Source organism: Sarcophilus harrisii, chromosome 4 (assembly GCF_902635505.1).
Source record: "Sarcophilus harrisii chromosome 4, mSarHar1.11, whole genome shotgun sequence".
NCBI lineage: Eukaryota > Metazoa > Chordata > Mammalia > Dasyuromorphia > Dasyuridae > Sarcophilus > Sarcophilus harrisii.
Window position 1 is genome coordinate 441051449 of NC_045429.1, and position 24923 is coordinate 441076371.

The 24923-nt window shown below is 35.6% G+C and overlaps 1 protein-coding gene across 12 annotated transcripts in view; it reads right to left on the minus strand.

The window, feature by feature from the left end:
• NCOR1 (nuclear receptor corepressor 1) overlaps positions 1 to 24923 on the minus strand; it is a 168726-nt gene that overhangs the window by 73102 nt on the left and 70701 nt on the right. For 9 of the 12 annotated variants that reach the window (XM_031967846.1, XM_031967850.1, XM_031967856.1 and 6 more), the window contains 6 exons: positions 24490 to 24662; positions 23438 to 23528; positions 17410 to 17588; positions 14690 to 14744; positions 12552 to 12653; positions 2513 to 2536 (listed from right to left, as the gene is read on the minus strand). In XM_031967846.1, coding sequence (XP_031823706.1) covers positions 2513 to 2536; positions 12552 to 12653; positions 14690 to 14744; positions 17410 to 17588; positions 23438 to 23528; positions 24490 to 24662 — 624 coding nt within the window. The remainder of the gene's footprint in view (positions 1 to 2512; positions 2537 to 12551; positions 12654 to 14689; positions 14745 to 17409; positions 17589 to 23437; positions 23529 to 24489; positions 24663 to 24923) is intronic. The other 3 variants (XM_031967857.1, XM_031967853.1, XM_031967848.1) reach the window with 1 other exon arrangement.

The window sequence follows — 24923 nt, forward strand, 5'->3', positions numbered from 1 at the left end:
CCTACCTATTGTCACTGACAATCCTACTTGGACCCTCAGTACCTCTCACACAGATTTTTATGCTAGCCTCCTAACTGGTCTCTTTCTAGTCCCTTTTCTTTTCACAATACACTCTCTACATAGGCTAATCTTTTAAAGGTAATAGTATGATTGCGTCATAATCTTGTCTAAAAACTGGTTCCCCATTGTCTATAATATGAAAAACAAATCTAGTAGGAGGCTCTTTGCCAAAATCCAGCAGTGCTGATTACTCTGTCCTGGCTCAGAAAAACAAGCTGTGAGATCTCCAACACAACTACAAAACATAAACTGAGCCTCCAACCCCAGACTTAGCCAGACCCACCCAGTGCAGTGGAAAGCCTAAGGACCACCAATCCCAGCCCCAGTCCAGTCCAGCACAGGCAGCAAGAGGCCCCTGTCCCTATGCAAAAGAAAAAGAGAGAGAGAAGAAAAATGGGAATAAGAAATGAGTGCTTTCCAGAAATATGAAAGCTTGGGGGAAAAAACCAACAGTATAGAAAAGAAAACAGAGAAACTGCATAAAACAACTCCTTAAAAGATAAATTTGCCAAAATAAGGGAAAAAATATACTAAAGAAAAACTTTTCAAAGATAAATTTGGGGAAATAGAAAAAGAAAACAATTCTGAAAAATAGAACTGACAAAATGGAAAAAACAATTCACTGAGCAAAACAACAACTTTAAAGGTGCGACTGGACAAATACAAAAGGAGGTTAAAAGGCTATATGAAGAAAATAACTCTCCAAAAATTAGAATTGGACAAATGGAAGTGGCTCAATTAGACATCAAGAATCAATGAAACAAAACAACAACACCAAAAAGAAAAGAAAAAAGAAAATCTAAAACACCTCATTGGAAAAACAACTGAACTAGAAAATAGATCCAGAAGAGACAATATTAAAATGATTGGACTATGTGCATCCCATGATGGAAAAACAAGAGCATGGACATCTTACAACAACAAGAAATACTGCCCTGATATCCTAGAACTAGAGGATAAAATAATTTTTGAAAGAATCCACCAATCACCCCCTGAAAGAGACCCCAAAATGAAAACTACAAGGAATATTATCGCTAAATTCCAGAATTGTCAAATCAAGGAGAAAATATTGCAAGCAGCCAGAAATAATTCAAATATCAAAGACCCACAATCAGAATTATCTAGGACCTAACAGCTTCCACTTTGAATCATTAAAGGGCCTGGAATATGATACTCTAGAAGGCAAAGGAGCTCGAACTTCAGCCAAGAATCAATTACCCAGCAAAACTAAATATTATCTTTCAGAGGAAAAGATGGACATTCAATGAAATAAGAGAATTTCAATTATTTTCAATCCTACCAAAGCTGAACAGAAAACTGGATCTTCAAAAATGAAATTCAAGAGAAACATAAGAAGGTAAAAAGAGAAGAAAGAATAAACAATTTTTTAACTGTTAAAATGTTTACATCCATACATTTCTTACATGAGAAAATGATGCTTGTAATTCTGGAGAATCATATCTCTATCAGGATAATTGGAAGGGGTATACTTAAGAGAGTGACTTCAATGTGATGATATAATAAAGAAATTAGGGGTGGCGGGGGATTGTACTAGGAGAAGAGGGAAGGGGAGGTAAAATGGGATAAATTGTACCACATAAAGAGAAACAAAAAACCTATTAAGTTGAGGGGGGAAAAGGGAACAGGATGCACATCTCATTTAATTTGGCTCAAAAAAGGATTACCACACATACTTAGGTTGGTACAAAAATTTGTCTCACCTTCTAAGGAAGTAGAAGGGCAAAGGAAAGAGGGAGGCTAATTAAAGGGAGGGCAGAAGTAGAAGGGGGAAAGGGATAAAAAAAGATAGGGCAGATTCAGAGGGAAGTGGTAGTCAGAAGCAAACCACTAGAGAAAGGAAAGGTTAAAAGGAGAGAGAAAAATATAACTGGGGAAAAATAGGGAGACATAGAGTTGATAATTTTAACTGTGAATGTGAATGGGACAAACTCTCCCATAAAACAGAAGCAGATAGCAGAGTAGATTAAAAGCCAGAATCCTACAATATGTTGTTTACAAGAAACATATTTGAAGCAGAGAGATACAGAGTAAAGCTAAAACTAGGAAAATTTATTACACTTCATTTGAAGTTAAAAAAAAAAAAAAAAAAAAAGGTAAGGATAATGGTCCTTATCTCAGATCAAACAAAAGCAAAAATAAATCAAATTAAGAAATAAGGAAGGGAACTACATCCTGCTAAAAGGTAGCATAGAAAATGAAGTAATATCAATACTAAACATATATGCACCAAGAAACATAGCATATCATCCAAATTCTCGCAAGAAGAAATAAACAGCAAAACTCTATTAGTGGAGGATCAACCTCTCTCTATTAGAACTAGATAAATCTAACCACAAAATAAACAAGAAAGGAGTTAAGGAAGTAAGGGGATTTTCAGAAAAATTAGGTATGTAAGACCTTTGGAGAAAATTGAATGGGGATAGAAATATACCTTTTTCTCAGCAGTCCATGGTACCTACACAAAAATTAAAGAACAAAAGGTTAAGAATTTCAAGGGAATTAATGGGGAAAAAATGCATACAAAGGTGGCCTAGTTGTACTAGATCCAATAATATATTATAAAACAGTGGACATCAAAGACATTTGGTACTGCTTATGAAACAGAACAGTGTATCAGTGGAATAGATTAAGTTCACAAGACACAATAGTCAATGACTATAGTAAACTGGTGTCTGACAAACCCAAAGACTCAAACTTCTGGAATAAGAACTATTTGACAAAAATTGCTGGAAAAAAAAATAAATTAAAGCCATTTCTAATCATATGAAAAAAATGCTCTAAAGTACTATTGATTAGAAAAATGCAAATTAAGAAAATGCTGAGATATCACTTCATACCTCTCAAATTGGTCAAGATGACAGGAAAAGATAATAATAAATGTTGGAAGGGATGTGGGAAAACTGGAACACCCATGCACTGTTGGTGGAGTTGTGAACTGATCTAACCATTCTGTAGAGCAATTTGGAACTATGCCCCTTTTTTAATGGCAAGGAACTAGAAACTGAGTGGGTGCCCATCAAGTGAGAAATGGCTGAATAAGCTGTGGTATATGAATATAATAAAAAATATTATTGTTTTATAAGAAATGATCAGCAGGCTGAATTCAGAAGAGTCTGGAAAGACTTGCATGAACTGATGCTGAGTGAAGTGAGTAGAACCAAAACAACATTGTACATGGGAACAAGAAGATTGTGTGATGATCAACTGACAGTTACATCTTCTTCAATACCTCATTTGTGAAATATTCATTGGGTTCAAAGGGAAATTCTAATGTAAAACTCATGTTTGGCCAGCATCTGAGATCTTTGCTTTCGTATCTTTAAAGTGCTTAAGAATGGGTTCATCATGTTTCTGAACCATATCACTAAGCACTTCAACAACATTTTAAAAATCGGTCAGTCAGCCAAGGCTCGGGAATTCCTTTTGGATCTTCTTTTTCATCATCTTTTTTCTCCTATTCAAATACAGCCTCCCTTTCCATTTCCTCTGAAATCTCTTCATCAATTGTTTTCTATTCACTTTGTTCCTCTGTAAGTTCATGAAATTGCACTGAAGATTACACTTCTCTTATCAAAAAGAATCTGGTAAAGAATAATACACTTTCTCTCAAGAACATGAACTTCCTCATAGAACTTGACTTCTACTGGTGGACACTTCACCAGAAGTTTTTTGAAAACATTCACATTCATTCACATGAAAACTTTCCAAACTGTTTAACATCTTTTGACAAGCTTTCAGCATGTACAGTAGAAGCTTGCACCAAACCATTCAATCTTTCTTGAAGAACTAGGAAAACAAGAATTTACTGATGAGTTTTGGTATTTGCATCTTCACCAGTTGCTAATTCTTCCATTTCTTCAATATCCTCCATATCTTGCAGGTTAAGTTCAATTTCTTGGTAATCAATGTCTGCCACGTTTTAAGAACTCTAAATATTTCAGATCGGTGACTACTGTAGGGATCAAGCACCCAAAACTGTGACCCAGAGCAGTGACAGGAGAAATAGGAAGAGTTGGCAACTCAAGAAAGGGTGCTAAAAATGCTGAAATAAGCTATTAAGTATATGGAAATCTGAGCCTTTATTAATGATGCAAAAAAGTGACCAAGAGAACAGAATTATTACTAATCTTTCTTCTTATTCTACCATCTGAATATAATTCTAAGAATCATCTACAGATATAGCTACTGACAACAATCTCATTAAGAATATTAGTAGGGAAGAGGGAGGTTTTTCTAAGAGATAAGTCACAGCAGACATCTTTATTATCACAACTAAAAGATCCAACAGAGAAGACAAGATCCTACAGAGAGTCAGTTGAAGGCATAGCTAAGTGACCATGAAAGGCTCTCTTCCAAAAGATACATGCCATTCACGGTCAAAATTCTTCAAGATTAACTGAAAGATATAAAACAACTTTATCAAATGAGGAAAGACATAAAAGAAGGGCACTCCTAAGGTGCTTCCAACTGTGATGAAGTAATTCCAGCACAAAGTTCAAGGAAAATTCCCCATTGAGGGCAAGGAGCTCCAGACACTGCTGTTTACAGATGATGTCATGTTGGGTGCATCTACCTCAGATGTACTTTAATCCTGACAGAGAGTTGGTGCTCACTAAAACCTTATTAACCAATTCATCAAGCTCTGAAACACAGCAGAGAACTGTGGAAGAGCTCTGTAGCCATATAAGAGTGTGGCCTAACTATACACCATTAAAAAAAAAAAGTGAGCTAACCACATCAATTGATCACATTGTGACACACAATTAGACAAATCTTAATTTGTCCATCAGGATATTTGCTAATGGTGTGTTATATATGTGTATGTATATACTATGTATATGTGTATATTATGCATGTATGTACAATTTAATTTGAAAAATCAGTAGGAAGCCAAGAATTGAGAAGATGAAAAGAGGAAAAAATACTTTGGGGTAAGAGTTTAAGAAGGATTCATTCATATTGGAGAGCTCTTAAGTGTCTCAAATATTTTTTCACACTCTAACACAGATGAAGTGAAATGCAGAAAAACTAATTAAAAAAGGAAAACCCAGACATATGTTTGCTTATTGTAAGGGCAAGCATTCTCAATTCTGTAGAGGCAATCTATAAGTATTTATCAACAATCCACTCAGAAAATAAAAAGACAAATGAGGGATAGTCCTCATCCTCAAGAAATAGCCATGTGACTTTATTTCAAAAATAGTATTGGTTATATAACACTTGGGTAAATAGTCCCATGCACATTTTATGTAAATCTTTAACCTTCCCCAAACCCTGTAAAAATCTAACAGGAGCTTTCTCATATAGCAGACTTTAGCTACATTTGCCAAAAGTTATTAAAAAAAAAATTCAAAATTTTGGCCTGTATTAATCATTGCTCTAGTAAGTAGATGACACTTCCTACAAAATCTTTATGGCTAATTGGTTATTACTTTGTCTACAATGTTATTATAGTTCTTTTATTTCTCTAGCACTTCATTCCTCAGTTGACCAAAATGCATTTCTGGATAAATGATAGTGATGAAAAAGCTCTTCAGGGACACAAGGGGGAGGGGGAGGAAGGAAAAATTCAGTCTTGGCAATCATGCAATCACAAAAAGATTAAGTTCTAAGAGTTGAACTGGAACTCAGCACTCATTTTCCAGTAGTTTCCCCTAAAGCATACAGAGAATAGGCTAGCAAAGTTCATATAAACTCAACTGTAGTCAACCATTGGTCTCATTACTAATAAAACTATTTCCATTCTTTCCATTTCCTCTATAGTCAGTCTCAACACAGAAAAGAGGACTGCCTTGCATTTCAATTAAGAGAGCCCCTGAGGTTCTAATAGTAGCAGAAAAGGAAATGGGAAAATGAAGTAACTCCCAGTCATTGCCAGAAATCATTTCCCAAACTAGTCATTTTGGAGGAGAAACTCTCCACTGTACTAGAAGTAAGATACACAGGGAATTACTGACTCTTCAAAAGATTCCTTCAGAGCAGTACCAGTCGGTCACAATGAAGTGAGGAAATATATTTTGAGAAAACTGCAGAAAACAAAATTGGGCTATTTGTTTTATAAGCAAAGGACCAACTCTAATGAAGGAAATAAACCAAGGGAAGAGCACTAGTGTGAGGGCTTAATCTGGAAAAAGTACTCTGACCCAAGAAGAGAGGTTTCAAAGCAGTAGAGGCTCATACACACACAGTGCCCTAGGCAGAGGCCAGGCTAATTCCATCTAAGCAATGAGAGACTTTAAGTAGGAGGCTGCCCTAGACAGAAAGGGAAGCCATGTTCATTTGTGACATTAATACTGTATATCAGAATAGAACTTCCACATGTTGCTAATGATTTTGTTTCCCCAAGTACTGAGATCTTCATAGTGCTTGTGTCTTTCTAACTGGCAACCGTGACCTATTCTACAAACAAGTCAGGCCACACCTTGAGACTGGGGTAAATCCACAAGTCATGGAGGACACAAAGTCCTTCCATCAGTGCTCCTGGATTTGTAAGGCCTATCTCAAGAAGAAGCTGACACAACAAAATGCCAACAAGTTCCCCTTCTTGAATTTCATGAGACTCCACAGCAGAAAGGATGGCAGCTCCTCTGCAGTCACTTACACTCACGGTACCATCAGCGGCTTAAAATGAGAAGTCCAACAGAGAACATCAATGAGCAACATACCTGCGTACTCATCAGGTCATTCAAAATTTCTAATCTACACCAGGGTGCAGGGGCTAGGGTCACATCTAAGGGAAAAGGACCAAAACAGAACCAAGCATCGCATAGCTCCAAGAAGTCAATTTGACCCAACAGCATATTTATTCCAGGAAATTGTGTCATCCTTCCACTTAAGCTGTCCAAGGGAGAATTGCCAATCTCATATGCAAGTCTCTAACCTCCAAGGGTTACTCGGAGTAATCCCCACTGAATCCAGCTTGATTAGCTGGTATGGCAGCAGAGCACACTAGCTTTGGCAGATTCCTCATCTAGAGACTTCTGCTGTGAAATCAAGACTAACAACTACATAGGTAAACAATTCTATTTGGCATTGCAGTCAGAGTTTGAAAAGTGAACTTTCTTTTTTATTGTTTTTTAAATTAATTTTTTATTTTAATTAATAAAAAATAATTATTTACTTTCAAAATATATACATAGTATCCAATATCCACCATGGCAAAACCTTGTGTTCCAAAATTGTTTTCCTTCCCTTACCCCACTCCCTCCCCGAGATGGCAAGTCATTCAATATATGTAAAACATGTGCAATTCTTCTATACATATTTCCACAATTATAATGCTGCACAAGAAAAATCTGATCAAAAAGAAAAATAAGAAAACAAAAATGCAAGCAAATAACAGTTTTTTTTTAAGTGAAAATTGTTACAACTTCCAATCATTTAATTTGTTTCATCCAGTACTTAAGCTCTCAACAACTTAATTGTAAAACTTTTTTCATTTTATTGTACTTTACTGGAGGCAGCTAGGTGGTGCATTTGATAAAGCACTTCATGAGTTCAAATCTGGTCTCAGACACTTATTAGCTATGTGACCCTGAACAACCTGTTTGCCTCAGTTTCCTCATCTGTAAAATGAGTTGAAGAAAGAAATGACAAACCATTCCAGTCTCTCTGTCAAGCAAACTCCCAAGGGATCCTGAAGAGTTTGGCATGACTGAAAAACGACCCAATAAGAGAATACCTTTAAAGAAATATCTTAACTGAACCTTTTTTTCCTTTTTTTTCTTTATAATTATTCAGTTGTCAACACACACACACACACACACACACCTTCTTCCTAGTCTCTTTAATGTGGATAATAAAATAGCTTCCCTTTCCCTCTGGGTACCTGCAAACTGCTGATGAAATACATCCTTTCTTCTCCCTTTATTAAATAAGAAGTTACTACATGGTTACTGATGGTTGCACTTTGATTTCTCTATTTGTAAAATCATGAAAGACAATGTTTATCCTTAACCTTGTGCGGGTTTATGGGACTTTATCAGTGCACTTACCTACTGGCTTTGCAGGTGTTTATAATAGCTTATTTTATGTAACATATCTGTGATTAAAAACTGAGACAAAAGTCAAAATATTCTTCAGATAATCAAACTACATTTCTGGATAAATGATGCTAATGGAAGAACTCTTCAGGGATACAAAGAAAAAATTCAATGCTAGCAGTCCTCCAACTCACCAAAAGATTAAGTTCTAAAACTCTGTTTGGAGCTTGGCACTCATTTCCCAAAGCATACAAAATGAAAAAGATGTTATGAATTTGTTAGGGTAGCCCAGAAAAATTCATGGAAACTCAACTGCAGCCGAGTTTTGGTGTTATCATTAGTAAAACTGTTTCTACAGAAAAAACATATATGGTCCGTGTCCTCTAGATTGCGTCTCAGAACACAGAGAGAGGAATGCTTTGAACCCACCGAGGAGAATAGATCTCCTGAGGTTCTTTCTAATGGCAACAAAAAAGGAAATGGGAAAGTGAAGATTTCAGTCATTTTGAGCAGTAACAAAGAGATGCTGGAGAATTCCCAGGAACACTAGCGAGAGGGCAAGGATTCCAGGTATCCACGTATCCACCACAGAAATAGAGACAGAGTCATTCTGAGAGCCAAAATAAGAATCAAAATAAGTGGCCAAATATACATATTATATTTGGGACATGTATTAGTTTTTTATGAATGGTTACTTTGCAATTATACCAGGACCAACTCATAGCTTAGATCAAATTGAAATCAACTTTGATAATTGCCACATTCTGTAGCTTTATGGATAAACCAAAATTATGTGCTAGATCATTCCTCTCACTGACGCAGAGATTTTTGATTGTCAAGTCTTAGCGTTTCAAAACAACATTTTTCCCCTGGGGGTGCAATCTGCAAAGTAGGAATGAAAGTCATACTAAGCAATCAAGTAGTGTTTGCTCATTTCAAGGCCGACAACAACATGGACAGTTGGATAAGGATAGATTGTAGTTAAATGATCCCAGCATAGCCAATAATATCACATTTCTTAGAGAAAAGAGAGAAAAGAAAGAGAGAGGAGAGAGAGAGAGAGAGAGAGAGAGAGAGAGAGAAAGAGAAGGAGGAGACAGGGACAAAGACAGCATGTGCAATGGAAAATGAACGTCATTCATGTGGCTCCAATATCAGCCTTAAGAATCTACTCAACTTCTCCATCACGCTTCTTACTAATAACTAACATGCTTTTTCTGATAAGATCTGACCGATATGATGCTTATAAAGGTCATAAAACATTTTCTTAACACTCATTCAAACCTCAATATAAGCCTGACATAGATAATTCAGGTACAAATGGAGGCTCAGAGGAGGTTAAACGACCACCAAGGAAAAGGCTGAACTCTAAACCCTAAGTTTAATCCTGACTGGTGGGGTGTCTCAAAAGGACACTGGAAAAAATGTCTGAATTATCAACATGTTAAGATTTACGAATGTCCAGCATAATGGAATTTGTGAGCTCACCCTGCTGAGGAGATGAGAATTAGACGCAAAACAGAAATGCTTCTTTCCTCATTGCAAATGGGAGCAGGGACACAATTGGAAATTGTGTCAGGCAAAAGGCTGATCTCAGTTTGCATTCCCCGTCCAGCTGCCCAAGTGCAAGTAAGAGAGATGGATCCAGGAGGATTCCTTTCCTAACTTTTTCTTTGTGTATAAACCTAAATGTTTGTTTGTTTTACCCTTGTTTTAATTAGCCTGCTGCCCATCTTTGTGTCAAATCCAATATATACTAGTAAGAAACAGATCAGGGGTCACCATTCCAAACTTAATTCTGTTTTCCCTCCCCACTCCACTCTAAAGCTGTCTCAGGGATTAAACAATTTCCGAATGATCTGTTCCCTCCACATATCACACTGCATTCCTTTCTGAGGTCAAAATCCTCATTCTAGGAAATGAGCAGTTAGAAACTTCGAGTCAAGAGGACTGAGAAAACTGAGCGATAGGCTGAAGATGCTTCTTGTTCTAACTGTTTATTTTTACCTACTGCCTACACAGGAGGAAATTAGGACAATTAGGGTCAGACAAAAATTTCATTCTACAATCATCCCAGTAACTCCTTAGCACTGGCCAGGCACCACAAAAATACATAGCAGGGGCCACAAAGAAATGACTGAGAGAATACAGAAAATTCAAAATAGCTTTACTGCTAATGAAAAATAATCGTAAACCATAGTCCTCACTGACTAGCATGTCAGTGTTAGCACCTTCCTAAGCTAAACGATCATCTGATTCAATGCTCTAATTTTGCAGGTCAGAAAAAAAAAAAAAAAAAAAAAGAAAAGAAAATTACCAGTGCTACCACAAGGAAGGTACCACGAAAGAAAAATCAGTCTGTCAACTCAGAATCAGAATACATATACTGAGGCTTAATAAGAAGAGGATTTTGCTTTGTTACAAAATAAAGGGAAGACTGTCACCAGATTCCTCTGGATAGAGGGGTTATTCCCCACTCCTCACCTGAATTAAATGACTATATTTACAGACATTTGATTCACAAACAACTCTGAAAAAAGAAACATCTGCTGCTGACAAGGGGCATTAGTGGGTTTTTTCACTTTTTGATGTATAATTGTTTTCCACTAAAACCAGCACAAGAATGCCATTGCTTCCCATAGTTTAAAAATCTTAACTCTGGCTGGTTCCCTCCCTCCAGTATATGGTCACCAGAGATATGGTCACTAATCTCAAAGGACTACTTCCCACATCAGTGAGCTCTGCTTTCACTAACCTCTGGTTTTTGGAGCCAAACTTCTGACCTCGCAACCAGGCCAACAGAGTGGCTTCCCAGCAGAGATGTTGGTCTTTTTACCATTTGACACTGACAACAGCCAGCCAGGTTGTCATTTGCTTTTTGGGGAATATGCATTTCCCTGACAACCTCAATCTTTTCCCATTATCCTTCAAGTTGTCCCTGGTTCTCTGTGCTACAGAGTTGGCTCTCTCTGAGAGGTGGCAAAGTGCAGGCTCTACTTTCTGGCAAATACACTTGGCGCTTCAAAGTTCACTCTTATTGACCCCATATGTTAAACAGAGAGGAGACAATTTTATACTTCAATGGCAAATTTCAGATTGATTAGGACCTAGCCAACAGATAACCATTACTTTCTGCTCTCTAAAACACATAATTGTGATGAAAATATGGATTTTCCATAGACCACATTTATCTCAATAACTACTAGCATTATCCTATAGCTTTCATAAACTCAAGACATAATGTTTTGTTAAAAGCCATACATTTCCAAAGAGAAGTTGGCTAAGTTCTAGGATCCCTAAAATTACAATTAGAATAATCATAGAATAATACATTCTCCATAATACTTTCATAATACATTTGATAATATGGTGAATACATAAATATTCACATTCACTACTCAAAAAACACCTCTCTCTTTGTTACATATTTAGTTGATCTACTACACTAAACTGATTTTCATATTTAACAAACAGAGACATTAAACACGGAATCCCAACTGCTCCATTCTAAGAGATATGTCTCAAGCAATAAAACAATCATGTACGGAAGCACCCTTCCATGAAAGGAACTCTCTCTCCAAAGAAATCTTTACTGATTTCCTTTCTCCCAACCACCTCTCCCCACAACCAATCAGAAGGAACTTAATTCATCTTAGAGCTCTCACAAAACTTCTTGCCTCTCCCATATTTACCCTACTGTGTTATTTGTGTTATGTGCCATGTCATTCCTATTAGGCTAAGATGTTTGAAAGTAGGGACTTTTATAGCTTATTTTCTTTTTTCTTCGATGTCAGGGACAGTAATAAACAACTACTGAATTATTCAGACACTAGAAAAAAATAGTTAAAATGTCAATTAAGACCAACTTTTGAAGAGTCACCTCCAACATATCATCTAGTATCTCCTTTCTTGAAATGAAGATAAACTGAATATTTCCTGAAGAATCTAGTATTGCACTATTGAAGCTGTAGAGAGGACCCAACATCAAAGACATGTGAAAAGTTTGTACCTGATTTAGGCAATATTGCAAAAAGTGACCTTGAGTCAAGTAATCCCACATAAAGTGAAGAGAGGAGCCAAGTACCAACAGTACCCATAAACCTCAACACTGAGAGGAAGGAAGAATCAATAAAGGAAGCCTAATAAAAAGAGCCACACAGGCAGCTGAACAGGACCTTTCACTAGTTTAGACTAGAGGAATTTCCCAGTAGTTACTTAAAAAAAAAAAAAAAAAAACCCAATACAAATTAACAGACTTTCACCATAAATTTACCAATCAAAAATGTACTCTAAATGAAAAAGGGTGACGTGATATGATCTTTCAAATATATAAAGCTACTTAGCCTAATTTAATAAAAAATAGGCCAAGCATTAAATATCTAAAGGTTGAAATTAAAATTTAAGGTTTGATGTGAATTCCTATAACATTTAGTTTTTACATTTCCACAAAGAAAAACTAAGCTTCTTGGACACAGTAGTTACACATACCTGGTTTCTTCCTCTGCGTTTCCCGTAATTTCTTCTTACTAGGGCTTTATAATTCTCATTTTTCTTGGTTAAATAATAATATAAAACACAGTCTGGCACACTCTAAAACGAAATAAATCAGTTTTTCAGAGTTCAAAAAGATAAAGACAAAAAGGCAAATACAACTGATTATCCTTTGAATTTTTTTCAAAATTTTTGAATTTTCTGAAGATTCCATTTATAAATAGGTCATGGAATATACATACAACTGGCACAAAATATTCTACAGACTTCCCAAGTATAAAAACAATCATATTTAGGGTTCTAAAAAGTCAAAACATATAAATAATACCCAAAATAAGAAAAATCAAGAAACCAAGACCCAACATTCCCTGTTCCTCTTATTATATATTATATATTACATTATATATTATATATTACACTCACAATCTCTCACAATTTAATCACAATCTTAAATCACAATTTAAGAATTATTAGTAATGCCATGCTAAGCCAGTCTTAGTAACTCTGATCAAAATTTGACAGAAACTGTGATACTTCAACTGGAAATTCTTGATGTGTTTGATTTTTAATTCTTCTAGAGGAATACAAGGCTATTTCAGTCCAGTAGTTTTATCTACATATGCCTTATTTGAAACTGAGCAGTTTAGTCTAAAATCCTCTTTCTGCAAGTGGAAATGTTCATGATTATTTTTACAATTATCAGAAAGAATGAATACGGAAGCAGTACTATGCTGTCTTATATGTTTTCCTACCCTAGCAACTACTTTTGACAGAGTACTAAAAGGACAACACCATGTGTATCATATTCGAATATTTCCTCTAGAAGAACTTCCTTTGTCCTAATTAAGAAATTCTGAAAACTGAAAAGAAAGTGTAATAGAAATAGATGGCAAATGGCTTATAGCTTCTTCAAGTAAATAAGATATTATATCTACTGGTTCTGATCCACTGGTCCAGAAGAACCAAGATCTAATCATAAAAGCCCAGCACACTGCAGTATGTTAATTGTTGCAAAGACCAAAATGGCTTTCAATTGAATTACCATTTTTCAGAGGGGCACAGGCACCCTAATTATAAACTATTGAATCAAATTTCTCCTCCAATAGAAAACTGAAAAATTATATTGAAGCAAGAGAAACAAGACAAGCTCAATATATCTCTTGCCACAGTTTGGACTCAAGTAAATAAAGAAAAATAATAAAAAGGTTATTACTGATCTAAATATAAAGTAGGAAAAACAAAAAAGTCTTTTTTAAAAAATAAATTATGCATCTTAATAAAGATTTAATTTACTGGCATCAAGTTTTTTGATTTTATAATTTGCTAGGTTGAAATCAACGAACATTGTCAGAGTTCACTGTCCTAGATGCTACAATTGCTCCACTGAAGTTGCAAGCATTAATATTCATAATATCTCATCAAGTTTTTACTTCTAATTGAAAGCAACTCTGGTCTATTTTCATTATGAATAAAAGTTGGTGAAAGTCCATTTCATAGATTCAAATGTCTTATTTTCATTTAAAAAAAAAACCGACAGCCAACTTTGTAAATTTTTATGTCTTATATTAAAAATAATTTTATCTATTATAGGTATAAATAGCTCATGCCTCAGAAAATGCATCTGAGCAATCCAGTTCTAAAGTCATGTTTAAAAAAAACAAACAAAAACATATTGGAATAGTGTAGCAATGATTATTTTTCTATCAGAATCAGCTAACAAGATTCCTAATGTAGGTGTTTCTATTGTTTTCAAATTGGAAATAAATACAAATAGATTTTTGTTGACCTTCTAAATTTAAATGTAAATAATGCACATTAATCGTAAAAATGAATGTGGATATGTTTTTGAGAGAAGAGAACCTGGTTGTTAAATACTGATCAGCACACTCCTGTATTTCTCTATAAATACTGCTTTAGCTAAGCAGGATTATGGAAGAAGGCTCAGGGAATGAAATCATCATAATGGAGGCCTAGTTACTATATTAAAGTGGCATTTGTATAGTATTTAAAAGGTTTGTGAAAGAGAAAAACTGGTTGTAGATATTTTTATTTAAAACTTTTTTAAACAAATATTATTATGTGGAACAATTAAAATTTTGCCACCTAATAAAATCTGGATAAGAAATTTTTATTACCTTTCTTTCCAAGTAGGAAGCAATAAGACCAAAGTTCTTTGGATGCTGGACAAACCTGTGATTGAGACAGATGTATTAACAACGCTGTTCTTGAATAAGACTTTAAGTAAACATACATACATACTCCCCAAATACTACCTAACAAATCATTTGGGATTATTGTGATGGGGAAAGAGGGAACATGTGGGAAGAGGGAGAAAATAATCTCCTGACATTCCCTTATGTTGCTATTATTTTAACATGAAATATTCAGTTAATTAATTTTCAAATCGTTTTTTTAAAAGGTAAACTGTGTTAATCCCTATAACTCCAAAACATGAAACCAAAAATCTGTTCACACACAGGCAATGTAAGAAAACTAAGAAGCAAAATTTTAAAATTCACATAACAATAGGATCACAGACTGAGAATGGAAATTGCCTTATAGATCAACTAGCCCCTTCCCCTCCTGAGACCTCTATGTCCCCACATCCAATGATTATAATTTGTAGGAGGGTACTAGTTACACTACAATTGATATAAACTATAGCAATTATGCAATTGTCAGCCCTCAGTGGAAATAATAATCAATACATACATTCAGTAACTCCTTTACTGTTTTATAACACTAGCTCTATTCCCACCTTTAAAAAAAATTCCCACATGGCCACTTTTATCACATTATACATGCAGATCTCAAACTGTGCATCTTGGTGCTGCAGAGGACTCGAAAGGGTGCCATGGGATAGTTTTAATTTTTGAGGGTAAAAGAGTGGTATCCATCTTGCGAACATTGCCCAAATTGCAAGCTCAAAGTAGCTCCCACTTTCAACTCAGGCTGTTCTACTGCTTGATAATGTTTGCAAATGTTTGAGACATGTTTTTGTTTATTTGTGCTCTTGGTTACATTAGTAACTTCTCAAACTTTCTTGTTTACAAAACTGGGATTTGGTGGTTGCTGTGAAAAAAGTACTCAGTGGAATAGGAAATGAAGAGTAATGGTGTCCAATCTGATTCCAAAGATTTGAGAAGTGGTGCTATGGTCAAAAAGCAGATATATATTCCAATAGTAACAGTGATTGTGGCTATTTAAAAAATGTAATTAAAAAAAATTTTTACATGAATTTTTTTTTTTTTTTGGTTAGGACAGAAATACTTATGAAATTAAGTATTTTGGCCTAAAAGTGCCAAGAAAAAATTACTGCGCAACATTAAGCCCAGGAAAAAGTTTGGAAACTTCTGTACAATACCTCAGAACTGCTCTCAGTCTCTCTTTCCTTTCACTGCCAAAGTCCAAAAAGCTATCTACACTTAGTGTCTTAATTTTCCCATTTCCTACTCATTTCTCAAAACCTTGAAATCTCACTTGCAATCATGGTAGAACTAAAATTGCCTTTTTCCAAGTTATGAATAATCCCTTGTCAAACCCAATGGTTTATTTTTGGTCACCTTTCTTTATCCTTCTGCAGCAAAAGACACCTTTTGCCTAATATTTAGGATCTTCTATATTTTCTCCATGTTTATTATAATTTTTTTCCTTTTCCTTTTCCTACATGAATGGATGCCTCTTTTCTTTGATGGATCACCTATGTGCCAAAGGTATGCCTAAGAGGTACCACAGGGTCTCTTTAAGGTCCTACAATATTTTCTCTTTTTCTTTGTCTTTCTTTCTTGAGGCAATAAGTGTTGAGAGTGCCCAGGGTCACCATGTTTTCTTTTATCCACTCTTGGTGACCTCATTAGTTTTTATTAGCTCAATTATCATTTCTGGGCAATCAACAGAAAAAGCTCTCTGGAATCAACTCTAGCCCCACATCACCAACTTACCAGAAGAAACCTTCTGGTAAATATCTATTAAGCATCAAAAACTCAACATCTATAAAAAGAACTTATCTTTTGCCCACATGCGTCCCCCACTCCCCACACTTACTAGCTTCCCTATTTCTGGGAAAGGCAACATCACTCTTCCAGGGACTTAAACTTGCAATCTTGGAGACGTTCTCAATTCTTCACTCTTCTCATCTCTCAGGTCCAATCTGTTAGCGAGTTTTGTTGACTGTACTTCCATAACATCTCTTACATCTGTTCTCATCTTACAACTGTCATACTACATCAGCCCTTCATCACCTTTTGCCTAAACTATTATAATAGTCACTGCATTTGGAGGCAAGAAAATCTGCCTCCAAATTCTCTCCTTCCTTCCTACTCATCCTCCACACAGGCGTCAAATAATCCTATACATAGTTCTGGCGATGTCATTCTGTCATCTCCCAATTGCCGCAAGAATAAAACACAAGTTTCTCTATTTGATGCATAAAACCCGTCACAATCTGATGCTAACCTACCTTTCCAGACTTATACAATGATTCTCCACTTTATAGAAAATTCTAGCCAGAGTGACTCACTGCTCTTCATCACACACGATGCTCCATATCCCATCCCAGAACTTTGGCCAGGTTATCCTCAGTGCTTCTAACACACACTCCCTCCTAACGTATGTTAGGTGGCCTTTCTCCTCCCATCCCCAATACTCGGTTTAGTGTGTAGATAATCCCTCTCTACTGATATGCCTCCCCAATAGAATGTAAGCTGCTTGAGGGCAAATATTATCTCATTTATGTATTTTGCTCTCTGGTAGGGCACTTAATAAATGCTTGCTCAATAAATTTATAAAGGGGCATTGGCACAATATCATGCAAGTTACATGTAATTTTGTAAAGAATTATTAAAAATCTAGTTACTTTTCCTTAAAGATCTCCTTTTCATGGTCAGTCCAAACATTCATGAACTGTCTGTCTTTATACACTTTCATGGGATCCTCCATGAGACCATTCATGTTGATAAACTTCACCCTTCTTTGTTCAGCATCAAACATCATGGGTGGGATGACAGAAAGCTGACGCATTTGTTTTTCATTGTTCTACAAAAAGAAAAGTAATATATTTGGGGTAATATTTAAAGCAGCAATTTTAAGTTGTACTATAGAAAAGACACATATTAATGGCAGAAGTAGAACAGCTTGTAAAGTATTGTGAGGAAGCAGTATATTGGGGCAAAATTAGCACAGGATGAGACTCTTAGCGTTTCCTCGATGCATAACCTTGAAAAAAATCACTTAACCTCTCAGAGCCTCAATTTTCTTCTCTGCAAAATGGGAAAAATGTTCATGCTTTTCTTCTCCTATTGGAAGGATTAAAAAAAAAAAATGTACATGAAGTACTTCCTAATTTAGAGAGCTATATCAAAGTTGTCCATGCTAATAGATGCTCAAAGAGTATAAAGATACTAAATATAAAGATCACTTTTAAAAAATGAAACTGAATCTGCCAAATAAGGATAATTTTAGTTCACTGAGAAAAATTTCAAGAAAATAGTCTGCTAAAAACTCCATGACTTCAAATATCTACACAAAAATGCACAAAGTATAGCTAATAATAAAAGAAAAGGGGAAGAAATGGCAAAACCTGTACAATAAGAAGACATTGACATTAAAAGAAACCAGACACCATGGCAAGGTACATGGCTAAAAGGATTTGAGTATAGAAAAGGGAAACCTATTGATAGTATCATCAGAGAATAAATACTCTAGAGACTATGGGCTTAGAAAGAGGAACCCGATCATAAGCCTGCTTGGAGAAATGCAATACTCATTGGGATAATAACAATGAGTAGCTAGAAGGCAAGAAAGCAAGTGGAAAGAGCAAAAGGGTCCAGTCAAGAAGACATGAATCCAGATGCCGTCTCAGACATTTACTAAGTGTTTAAAGCCTGGGAAACTAACTTAACCTGTTTGTCTCAGTTTCTATATCTTTAAATGGGGATAATAACAGCATCAAGGTTCCAGGGTTGTTATAAGAATAAAAAAATAATAAGAATAAATAAGGGATAATATTTGTAATACATCTGGCACAGTACCTGGTACATAGTAGGCACTACATAAATGTTAGCTAATAACATTAATTAATACTTCCGTTTTCAAAACATATATGGAAGGTGCTTCTAGGCAAAAAAAAAAAGTAGCTAGTAATTTGTTGACTTGTATTACTAATACTTTTGTTCTTCAGGGGACATTTAAATTTTATCTGTTTCTTACCAAAATGAACTAATTTAATTTCTAGGACTGAAATGGAGGGAAACATGAGGTCTTGTAACTTGTGATAGAGAAAGAGAAGAAAGTCAGAAATGTTCTGATAAGCACTCTGAATTTTATGTGAACAAAGTTCAGAGAGCTCTGAGGATAGAGAATTAAGTTCTACAGAAGAAATTAGGCCAGGAAAAGATAATGATAAATGTTGAAGAGCATGTGGGAAAATTGGGACACTAATGCATTTTTTGGTGGAGTTGTGAAATGATCTAACCATTCTGGAGAGCAATTTGAAACTATGCCCAAAGGGCTATCAAACATTTGATCCAGCAATGTCACTACTGGACATGTATCCCAAAAGATCATAAAAGAGAGAAAAGGGCCCACATGTGCAAAAATGTTTGTAGGAACTCTTTCTGTAGTGGCAAGAATTAGAAACCAAATGGATATCCCTCAGTAAGGATGAATAAGTTGAATAAGTTATGGTATATGAATGTAATGGAATATTATTTTTCTATGAGAAAGGATGAACAGACTGGTTTCAGAAAATCCTATAAAGACCAAAATGAAGTGACACTGTGTGAAGTGAACAGAACTAAGAGAACAAGATTATGTGAGGATCAATTATGATGGATTTGGCTCTTTTCTACAACGTGATGATTTCAAGACAATCTCAATAGACTTGGGATGAAAAATGCCATACACATCCAGAGAGAGAACTATGGAGACTAAATATGGAAGCATAATGGTTTTCACCTTTTTTGTTTTTTCTTTTTCTTTTTCATGTTTTTTCCCCTTTTGATCTGATTTTTGCTTCATGGATGAGCCTGTTTAGGTTCACAACATAATAAATGTTGAAATACATTTAAAAGGAGTGCACATGCTTAACATATTAGATTGCTTGCTATCTTGAGGAGGGGAAGTAAGGAAGGGAGGGTGAAATATGTGAATTACAAAGTCTTGCAAAAATCATAGTTGAAAACTATTTTACATGTATTCTGAAAAATAAAATACTAAAAAAAAAAAAAAAAAGTGCAGCCAGGCCAGGAAGGGCAAGAAACCCCTTAAGAAATTAATTCAAAAGACAAAGAGAAAAAATTCTGAGGAAGAAGCAAAAAGGAAGCTGCTAACCAAGAAAAATTTTGAATTGCCATTTTGATCATTGTTTAGCATACCCATGAACAAAGAGTCTATCTCCAATGATTTAGATCTGTCTTTGTGAATCATACAGGAACTGTCCAAATATGATCACAACAAAACAATGTTTCACAACAAAATATTCAGACAGTTCCTGTACACATCTTAGAAGGTAAGATTCCCAAGTATTTTCAATGTAGCCGCAAGTTAAGCAGCAGAATACAGGTTAGCACCAAAACAGTCTTGAAAGAACTGCAAAATGTGCTTCCTGAGCTTTTCAGTAATCTTAGGAGAGTTAGTGCAGCACTGGAAAAAGGACAAATGTTACAATTCTCTAGCAGGAAGAAAGAAAACTCTACAAAATACACAAGCCTGACGTCAAGTTCTGACAAAACGCTTGAATATCCAGCTCACCTAGATTTCAGCAAAGCAGCTAATTGTTTCTTACACTTCCTTTTCCTCTCTTTTGAGAAAAGATGTAATGATGTTGGATAAACAACAGGAGAATTTAATCTATTTGGGACTAAAACTACATGGCCTGGTGTCAAATGGAAAGGAATTTTCCTGTGGAGGATCCTAGGGATCTCGGTCAGCCACTTACTCTCTAGTGCAAACATGTTTATCAATGACAGTTGATGATATAGGTGATGTGCTTATTAAATTTGCTGGTGATACAGAAATTGCATCATTCTGGATAACAACCAAGATTCAGAAAGATCTCTGTAAGGCCAGAACACCAGGCAGCATCAAATGAGATAAAACTGACTAGGAATGAAGAGGTGAAGAAGGTGTAGACAAGAGCCCATCTAAAAAAAGTCTTGAGGGATTTACTTAAAAGATTCTCCAATGTGGGACAACTGGGTAGCACAATGGATAGAGCATCAGCCCTGAAGTCAGGAAGACACTAGTTCAAATTCAGCCTCAGACACTTAACACTTTCTAGCTGTGTAACCTTGGGCAAGACACTTAACCCCAAATGCCACAGGGGGGGAAAAGATTCTCCAAATGTGTCAACAGAATGACATGAAAGCCAAGAAAGCAAACATGGTCAAAAACAGCATTAAAAGAAGGTCCATGATAACACCTCATTTTTACAAAGGAATCAATCTTGACCACATCTGAAATGGAGTATCCAGTTCTAATACATCTTAGGGAGGACACTACTATGCATTAACATTCCAAGGAAGCACCACTGGCATGGTGAAGGGTCTCAGGCTGAAAGAACTAGAGACATTTAGTCCTAGAGAAAAGGCTTGGTGAGTGGATGATAGTTGCATAAGTGTTTGAAGGAGGAATGACTAAATGAGCTTTGTTTGGCAGAACTACAAGTAATGTGTGGGAGTTACAATTCCAAAAAAAGAAATGAAAGCTTGATGGAAATGGGCCGCTTTCACAGTCAGCAGGTTCGCCCTCGGTCAACTTCTAGCAAAATCCTGAGTGACCAGTGACTGCAGAGACTAGAGAGCACGTTCTTTTTCAGGGTGACACTGGGTCCCCAACGTTTCACCCCCTTCTGTAAGACAAGGAGTAAATGAGCAGCGTGGAGGAGCTGGAAGGAATCTTAGCATTCACCTACTTCAATTTCCTCATTCTGAAGATCAAATGAAGCTTCAGAGGGTTAAGTGACTTCACCAAGATCACACATAGAAAACTTTTCTGAAAGAGGCTCTGAGGGGAAGAGGGGGAAGAGCAACATCATCAGATAATAAACTAAACCAGACAAATAAGACTGCAAACCTTAGGATGCTTCATTTTAGTTTAATTTAAACATACTGAGCTGGGTATAACGAAGGCCTTCCTGCTCCTTCTGCAGAGTATAAACTGTGGCATTAGAAAGGTTAAGTGATTTGCCGAGGATTCCACAGAGGGCCAGTGGCAGGGTTAAGTTTGAAGCCAAATCTGTATGTCCTGACTCAGAGTTTGGTCATTATACCCAAATTTAAACTAGCATCAAGTAAAAATTTGTCCAATCCCTCCAAATTACCTCTAAGTCTTTGTTTACTAGTCATGTAGTCAGAAGATTATATAATCACAGTAAGAGCTGATTTAATTTAGTAGTTTACTATATTTAAACAATTTTTCAAGGTTTTTCACTTGATTCCCCATGACACTATAAGGTCAGCATAGAGTATGATTATTAAACCCATTTTACAGATTAGGAAACAGAGGACACTAATGGTCACTAGAGTCAGAATTCAAATGCACATCTTCTCACTCAAAATCCTCTGTTGTTTTTTTTTTTTCACCTACATCAAAACTACAGGGATGCCCTACATGAATTAGTTCTACAAAAAGAGATCAGTTCCATAAGAATACTTCCTTATGCACTCCATAGTAAATAACGTGACCACCCTAAGCAGGATTAGGGATGGGTAGATGAAAGAACACAGAAGAACTGGGAAGCTATATATTAATTTTTTAGGTCCTCCTGAAGAGAGTCTTCATGACTTTCAAGCTCTGTGAATTCCTAAACAGGTTCATCCATGAAGCAAACTTAAGTCAAACACAGTACTTCACAAATAGAGATGAAGTTTCCCAGGACAAATGCCATAACAAAGAGAATCTGTATTTTAAAAAAACTTCCCATTGACAGAGAATGGTCCATGGATAAGTAAAACGTTATCAATTTAAGTACATGGGACAATTTCATATAATCCCATAATTTGTTTCTTCAAGTATCTGAAAAGACAAATGCAAATGGCAGCCACTGGGGAAAGCCCTACTTCGGGAGTTAAGGACCCAAGTCATGTGCATAATTCTGCAGTTGTTTCAAAGGTCCTCTAGTTCTAGGCCTTATCTCTCATATGGAGATAAGCTCAGAGGCTACTTCCAGCTCTAAATTATGATTCTAGGATTAGAGTAGAATAGACCATCAATACAAAGTCTTATCATTGGCAGATGGGGTAAGTGAAGCAAATGGACAGCTAATGACTTGCCAATCACACAAACTGATAGAATAGCTAGGATCTGGAAAAGCCAAATCCCACAAGTCCTTCAGAAAACAGCTAAACTCTGTCTGATCATAAGACCTAGCCATTCTTGGACTAATCTTACCACTTAACTTATCAAACAATCTAACCACCTAAATCACCATTCCCCACCCCACCCCACAAAAAAACCTAAATGTCTCCAAGCTAAAGATTCAGAAGCAATGAAAATGAAGTGAAAAAGGTTAAAAGAGAAAAATAAGTGAGTAGATGCAGAAAGATTATATTTATAACTCCTCTACAGAGCTTACATCAAATTACATCATATCTCTCATAAATATATTACATTCTTTAAATTAGTTGTCCTTTCTGTGATTACCCTCACCTGGCTATTCTTGATTTGTACAAACCACCAACTTTGTTGCTAAATCTGTAAATAAAGTTGAGGTCCACCAGTGGGTATAAAGATCTAGTTAATCTTAGAAGGACGTGTACAATGAGGATGGAATCAGTCATTCAGACTTGTCCTCGTTTTTGAGTAATGTATTAAGTATTATAGCTCTCTAGGGGTTAAGATTGAAAGAGGCCCCATAAAATCTCCAAACCAATCACTAGGCTTACCTCCTGCTCAGAGAGGCCATCAATAATTTCAGAAATCTCATGCTCACTTCGTGCAATGGTGGCAGAAAGACCAGCTCCTCTCTGCCCAACCCTAGACACAAGAAGAAAAGTTCAAGCAGAATGGAAGAACTTTTACATTTTAAAGTATACAATCATTAAATTTACCATACTAATTTCTAGAGGAGGGTATTGTGTTTTGTTTTGTTTTTTAAATATCTTGTTTAAAACACAAAAATGAATGCAAAAAAACTTTAAAATTTGACTAAATAAGCAGCTAGGTAACATGAGGCGATCACCATGTAAATGAGTAACTATTTAAAAGCTGATCCAAACATTTAAAGGCCACATGCTCAACAAGTGCACATATGGGAGAACCTTCTGGAAGAGTATTCTTAGAGTCGGTTTTTTTTTTTTTTTTTTTTACAGCTGCTGATTTCATCTAAACTTCAGACAGGAGCCTCTGGTCTGTCTTTCAGCCAAGAGTAGCATGGCTAAGGAATATGACAAATGTGTGTTTTTTTTTTAAGTACCCTCCAATATAGAAACTTAAGTGGAATGAAAAGGATTTTCGTATTTCTGGTTTGCAAGAGATAATAAAAACTAAAGAACTCAAAAATCTTTACCAATAAGCATTTATTTTCTAAAAAGAAAAATAAACTAGAGATTATCCAAACAAATGAAAAGAATCTCTTAAGCTGGATAACTTATTATCAATTAACATCACCATGAACCTTTTTTAAAGGTATTGTTAGAATGACTATAATGTGGAAATTCAGATGCTCTGCATGGCATTGTCATCCATATTCACAGTCATTCCTAAAGAGGGTTACATGGTTAAAAACTAGAAAGCAATTTTAAAATATTCTCTTCTACTCAGTTTTGTCCCCAACAAGAAAAATTTACTAAAATGATAAAAATGGATGACAGCCAACTATTTGATTCTAAATAAATATACTAGAACTAATTATTTCCCTTAATTTGATAAAGTGGTACACTGAGTAGTGATAATCAAATTTTTCATTGGAAAAAACATTATAGACATTCATTATTACCTCTGAAATCTTTCTTGTTGTTCCCGTTGCTTTCGAATTTCTGGAAACTGTTTTTCATAGTATTCTCTGGTTTTACTCTCTTTAGCTTTCCTCCGGGGATTATTCTCTATTCTGTCCACTTTTTTCTCCCATGCCTCCATGAGCTGATCATAACGCTGGCAGATTTTTTGTTCCTATTTAATATGGAAAAAAGAAATTAATTATGGACAAAATAGAACTAAAAGGCTTTGAATAACATTACCCTGATGTGTCACAAATATGTGACTTTGTCAAAGGGATTACACTTTAAATAGAATTTGAAAAGGTAGGCCACTCAGTGGTGATGTCTCTCTTTTCTGAAGGGTCAAAATAAATGGTGTTTCATTACCCAACTCAATTAGATAAAAGTACTTAGAGAATGTTATTATTATTAGAGGGTGTACCTGTGTATGTAT